Source organism: Nematolebias whitei, chromosome 15 (genome assembly GCF_014905685.2).
Source record: "Nematolebias whitei isolate Nwh7 chromosome 15, NemWhi1, whole genome shotgun sequence".
Classification (NCBI taxonomy): domain Eukaryota; kingdom Metazoa; phylum Chordata; class Actinopteri; order Cyprinodontiformes; family Rivulidae; genus Nematolebias; species Nematolebias whitei.
Window position 1 is genome coordinate 46952949 of NC_056512.1, and position 6651 is coordinate 46959599.

A 6651-nucleotide genomic window follows, 5' to 3' on the forward strand; every position below is an offset into this window, starting at 1 on the left:
CAGGTCTCTCACAGCTGGAGGACATTGGTCTCTCACAGCTGGAGGACATTGTTCTCTCACAGTTGGAGGACCTTGGTCTTCCATAGCTGGGGGCATTTGGTCTTCCACAGCTGGAGGACATTGGTCTCTCATAGCTGTAGGACTTTTGTCTCTCACAGCTGGAGGATTTTTGGTCTTTTACACCTGGAGGACCTTGGTCTTCCACAGCTGGAGGACCTCCGCGGACTTCATGTGTGGGACTCTGTTGCGGTGGTTTGTGTCCAGCTCCTTCCTCTTCCTGATCAGTTTTTGTCTCAGAGGACCATATGATTGAGCTGCAACTTCATGTGATGGTAATGTCAAGGTGTTCTTGTTTCAGGGATATGTCGAGGTTTAATCTTCAGCAATAAAGCCTGACCCATCCCTAGTTCCGCAGTTGATCTGGCTTCTTGTCTCCAAAGACTTTCTGCATTTTATGTCCTTTAAACATCTTTGAAGTGGACTCTTCCATTATTCAGACATTCAGAGTTTGGAGACATCCTGATCGAAGCCTTCTGCTTTGTTTTGCTTTCAAGCAGCCATTTTAAAAATAATTTAAAGTGGTCTTAAAAATGTTCAAAAACTTGAAATAAATAAATCACATTCTTTAGAAAATGTTCAGCTTTGAGGATAACAAGCAGCCGAAGTCCAAATCCAAACTTCTGGTTTGTTCAGGAACAGCAGAGTTCTGTGGTTCTTAACATTGTATTAATATAAAGCTGTCGGTTCTGTTGGGTGATCTCATAAACGCTCTCTGGTGGAACAACTTCCTCTGAGACTGTGGACAATCTTAGCTGTTGGACTTTTGTCTTGTTTGGGTCAGATTTAGCAGATGTGAAGTGAAATCAGCTGAAGACGCCTCTGAAAACACGTCGATGTTCCAGTTTCATGTTTGTCACTTTGTAAAGTACGTTTGATCATTTATTGCTCGTTGGGCCTTCAGGGTGTTTAACCCCCAATAAAAAGGGAAGTCAGCCAGACGTTGATTTTTATACTTGAATCATTCTGAAAGACACTCAAGATTTGTTTGTTTTTATGATCAATAAAAGTTCATTTTGAATCTTTGTCGTTTTTTCTGCTCTAACTCCAAACTAAATGAACATGAGGCTTCAGTGATTTTCTGCATGCCTTTGTTTAGACCCTTCTATGCATTTTAGGATTGTAAACTAAAAGTGGATGAATTGTTCAGGGATGGCTGGTGTTGAACCGTCCCCAACATTTGCAATAAACATTACAATATGTTCAACTGATGCTTTTGAATTGTTCCAGCCCAAACAACATTCATTCAGGTGGAAGGGTTGGAGTGATTTGACAGGTGTTAAGTCACATGCTTTCAGCCAATCGGAGAGTACGTAACATGATATCATCATCATCGTAGCTATTCTGTTTCTTACTTGGTATGGATCCAGAGGGTCCACTTGTCGCTGTGTGTGTCCATCATCTGCCTCTCATCTAGTTTGGGTCATGCCGGTTCTGAATCTGATGTAGAGCCAGAGTTTGATCCATCCGGTCCAAGGCGCAACATTCAGCAGCACACATTAATCACACAGCAGTCTAATCCTGACCCACAGATGGAGGACAGACAGAAGTTCATGGGCAGTGCTTCAGCTTTTGGCTGTTAGCACCAGAAGCTGATATTTGATTATTTCCACCCATGTATGAATGACAGACTGATAAATTATAACTATATGTATTGTCAAACACAACGTTTAGTCCCCACTGCAGCCTCTGGATGTCATCACCCAAAAAGCATTGCACCTGTAAATTAGTGGCGACATCAGGTGAAAAACGTAATAGCAGTTTTAATGCATCACAAACAACATTTAGTAGAACAGCGTAATAAGTGAAGGCCAACGTGAGAAGTTAGTCAGATGTCCTTTATTCCAGGATACATAAAATATTAATAAATTTGTCTTGCAAACTCACAAACCTAAAAATTCACCAGTGGCCATCTTCTGCTCTCAGACCCGACTCCATCCTTTCTGAGATGTTCACCTCAAAGGTCAAACACGAGCCAATGTATTTTGTGTAACATTTAAATACAATTTAAAATCAGGAGATTAACACAAAACTAGAAAAGATTCAGTGATTTTCAGGCAGAACGCCACCACCAAACTGATAAAAACCAGACTGTAAACGTCCCCGAGGGCCTAGACCTACAGAAGACCCTTGGACTTCCTGTCCCATCATTTCTGACACCCATCAAAGTTTAAAAACAAAGAAACCAGGAGAAGATGGCCGCTGTCCCCATAAAGTGCCCTGTTACTCGGCTGCATCAGTGAAGAAGTTTGACCCCCCCCCCACCACCACCTCCCAAGTCAGAGGTGGGTCAGAACCATCAAAGGACAAGCAGCAGCTCTTTTCTGTTTGTTCTCCATTTGAATAAGGCTCCACCTCTTCTCATTTCTGACTGTGCATTGCTGACACCACAGGTGGCTGCTGGGTGCCGCTGGGCTGAGAGATGGGGGGCCACATGGGAGTCTGTGGGAGGTGGTAAGCGTGGTGCAAGTGGGGGCTCATGGGTGAGGACGGGGGTAGCCATACTGCCTGGTGGTTGGGTGGCGAGGAGGCCCAAAAGAGTCAGAGTCAGAGTTTCTTTATTGTCATTCTCACCTCATGTGGTGGAGCGAAATTATGTACGCGGAGCGGTGAAGCCAGAGGTGTAGGAGGCGGGTGGGGGTGAACACGTCACACAGGCCTGGGATGGGGCGGCCCCCGGGCCACAGTCTGAAGCACACAGCTTGGAGAACATGGTGATGGCGTCAGGGAAGTTGGGCGGCGTGGCTGGAGTGTTTCTGGGGGTGCGTATCTGGAGGGAGGGAGTAAAACCGTTAAGAGTTTTTCAAACCAAAGTTAAATCTTTACAAATCCACCGTTTCTGACCTTCAAACAATTCTCAAGTTTTATCTGAGCGAAACCTATGGTTTAATGAGGAATGCACAAAATAGATACTTTCTGTCTTGTGTTGATCAGCTTGATCCGTTTACAGAACAAACTGTTCATGGTACACATCTAACCCGAACACACAACTGTTTCTGTGACATTTTATCTGCAGATCAACGCTGCTGATGCTGAATGCGGTTCAAAATGAACCACAAAATGTGACAGAAATACCAGAAATGCTTCTGACCAGTCTGAAAGTTCTTCAGACCATTTGACTTTACCAAAACATCAAACACTTTAAGATTCAGTTTGCACAAAAACAGGAAATGGAAGGTCAGCGGTCAAATGGGCATGTCTACTGGTTGTTGTGAATGAAGGTGTGTTAAAAACAACAAAACATCAGCTCTACTTATTCAATGTTAGTATTTTGTGATGATTTTTGACGACAACTGGTAAAAATCAGAAGTCCTGTCGATGCAGCTGAACTCGCATGCAGATCACCCTCCCCTCCCTCCTGAGGCTCTTTGTTAGCCTGGCTCACAGGCTCATGATTTTTTTTCATTCAACCTTTATTTAGACAGGTAAATCCCATTGAGCCTCGAAGACTCATTTACAAGAGAGACTTGATTTCAACAAAGAATGATAACAACAATGGACAACAGCGACAACAATAGACAGTTATAAAAAAAGGCATATCGTTTTTTTTAACAAATTAAGATGGCAAAAAGAGTAACAAAAACAGCTAGATTCTAATGCGAATGTAGAAAACTAAAACCAGGAATATGTCTGCATTGGTCCTTGCCAGGAGTCCAACAGATTTTTAAAGCCATTTAAGAGAGGTCAATATTGAGAGCTTCAGGTCTTTTTGTAAGATATTCCAGGAAACAGGAGCGGAGTAGGAGAAGGTCCTTTTGCCAAGTTCAGTCCGTACTGAGGGAACACTGCAGGTAATAATGTCCTGAGAGCGTAACATAAATGTTGTAACCACTGATGCTTTAGGTCTTGTGGCTTTTTTGCCTTGTTGGAGTAGAATCCTGGTTTGTAGTCTTTTTGTGTCTCAGAATCAATATGTGAACGGTCCGGTTCTGATCATGGTGGATGATATTTACAGTGTGTGTACAGAAGTGAAACATCCTGCTGAACATGTTAAGAAATCTGGAAAAACAAAGTGAATTATTGTTGTCAAAACAAGTTTTTATTGCCTCCTCCCTGGGCTGCCACCTCACTGTGGTGGAGGGGTTTGAGTGTCCTAGTGATCCTAGGAGCTATGCTATCAGGTGAAGCCCCTAGTTGGGTCACCCAAGGCAGACAGGTCCTAGGTGAGGGACCAGACAAAGTGCAGCCCAAACACCCCTATGATGAGCGAAATAAATGGACTCAATGTTCCCTCGCCCGGCCGTGGGTCACTGGGGCCCCACTCTGGAGCCGGGCCTGGAGGTGGGGCACACTGGCGAGCGCCTGGTGGCCAGGCATTTTCCCATGGAGCTCGGCCGGGCACAGCCCGAAGACCCATGGGCTCAATACCTGTGAGAGGGGCCAAAGGGGTCGGGTGCAATGTGGGATGCGTGGTGGCCAAGGGCAGCGACCCTGGCGGTCTGATGCTTGGCTACAGAAGCTGGCTATTGGGACATGGAATGTCACCTCACTGGTGGGAAAGGAGTCTGAGCTGGTGTGTGAGGTTGAGAGGTTCCAACTAGAAATAGTCAGACTCACCTCAACACATGGCTCTGAAACCAGTTTCCTTGAGAGAGGTTGGACACTCTTCCACTCTAAAATTGCCCCTGGTGAGAAGCGCCGAGCAGGAGTGGGCATACTTGTTGCTCCTCATCTTGGTGCCTGTACATTGGAGTTTACCCTGGTGAACGAGAGGGTAGCTTCCCTGTGCCTAAATGTGGGGATTCTAACTGTTGTTTGTGTTTATGCACCAAATGGCAGTTCAGATTAACCACCCTTTTTGGAGTCATTGGAGGAGGTACTGGAGAGTGCACATCCTGGGAACTCCCTTGTTCTGCTGGGGGACTTCAACACTCATGTGGGCAATGACAGTGAGACCTGGAGGGGTGCTGATGGGAGGAATGGCCCCCCTGATCTGAACCCGAGTGGTGTTCTATTGTTGGACTTCTGTGCTCGTCATGGATTGTCCATAACAAACACCATGTTCAAGCATAAGGATGTCCACATGTGCTCTTGGCACCAAGACACCCTAGGTCGCAGTTCGATGATAGACTTTGTTGTTGTCTCATCTGATCTGCGGCCACATGTCTTGGACACTCGGGTGAAGAGAGGGGCGGAGCTGTCCACCGACCACTACCTGGTGGTGAGTTGGCTCTGATGGTGGGGGAGGATGTAGTCAGAACTGGCAAGCCCAAACATATTGTGACGGTCTGCTGGGAACGTCTGGCATAGTCTCCCGTGAGACGGAGCTTTAACTCCCACCTCTGGGAGAACTTTGAACACGTTCCGGGGGAGGTAGGGGACATTGAGTCCGAGTGGGCCATGTTCCGTGCCTCTATTGTCGAGGCAGCTTACCACAGCTGTGGCCGCAAGGTTGTCATGCCTGTTGCGGCGGCAACCCTTGATACAGTACCCTCAGTACACCACCAACGCTGTTTATAGTTGGGGTGGTGTGCTGCTGACCTCAACTCAGGATGTCGTGGGCCGGTGAGCAGAATACTTTGAAGACCTCCTCAATCACACCAGCAAGTCTTCCACTGAGGAAGTTAAGCCTGGGGACTTTGGGTCGGGCTCGTTGGTGGCAGGGCCCCAGAGGTGGATGAGATTCGCCTGGAGTTCCTTAAGGCTCTAGATGTTGTGGGGTTGCGTTGGCTTACACAACTCTGCAATATTGCGTGGACATCGGGGGAAGTTCCCCAGGATTGGCAGACTGGGGTGGTGGTCCCCCTATTCAAAAAGGGGGACCGTAGAGTGTGTTCCAACTACAGGGGGATCATGCTCTTAACCCTCCCTGGTAAGGTCTATTCGGGGGTTCTGGAGAGGAGGGTCTGTCGGATAGTGGAACCTTGGATTCAGGAGGAGCAGTGCGGTTTTCGTCCTGGTCGTGGAACAATGGACCAGCTCTACACCCTCAGTAGGGTCCTGGAGGGTGCATGGGAGTTTGCCCAACCAGTCTACATGTGATTTGTGGACTTGGAGAAGGCGTTCGACCGCGTCCCTTGGGGAATCCTGTGGGGGGTACTCTGGGAGTATGGGGTACCAGGTCCTTTGATACGGGCTGTTAGGTCCAGTGTCAGAGCTTGGTCCGCATTGCCAGCAGTAAGTCGGGCTCATTCCGACTTACTGCTGGCAGTAAGTCAGCAGTAAGTCGGGGCGGGGGGTGTCACTGGTGTCCATGTCCAGCAATCACTGTGCGAGGGGCGGGGTACACCCTGGACGGGTCACAAGTCCATCACAGGGCCACATAGAGACAAACAAGACAAACAACCATTCACTCTCTCACTCTCACCTAGGGACAATTTAGAGTCACCAATCAGTCTAACATGCAGGTCTGTGGGAGGGAACCCGAGTACTCAGAGAAAACCCATGCAGCAGAGAGAACATGCAGATTCCACCCAGGAAGGTCCCCAGCCGGAAGGGATTTACCATACCATACCATTTTATTTATAGATCACTTAAAACAGGAACAAGGCCAACCAAAGTGTTGTACAGTAGAAATCAAACAACGCACACAGCTAAACATAAAACAAAGTAAAATAAAAATATAGATAGGAATAGCAGAATATAATAGCTTAA

General features: G+C 47.0%; 1 protein-coding gene across 1 annotated transcript; it reads right to left on the minus strand.

The window, feature by feature from the left end:
- Positions 1-2418: 2418 nt before the first annotated feature.
- LOC119421415 (UBA-like domain-containing protein 2) lies at positions 2419-5221 on the minus strand (the record flags this gene model as incomplete). Its single annotated transcript, XM_037688779.1, has 3 exons — positions 2419-2597; positions 2671-2827; positions 5210-5221. Coding segments are annotated over 3 exons (348 nt in total), but the record flags the coding sequence as incomplete, so codon positions are not given.
- Between the last annotated feature and the right edge of the window lie 1430 nt (positions 5222-6651).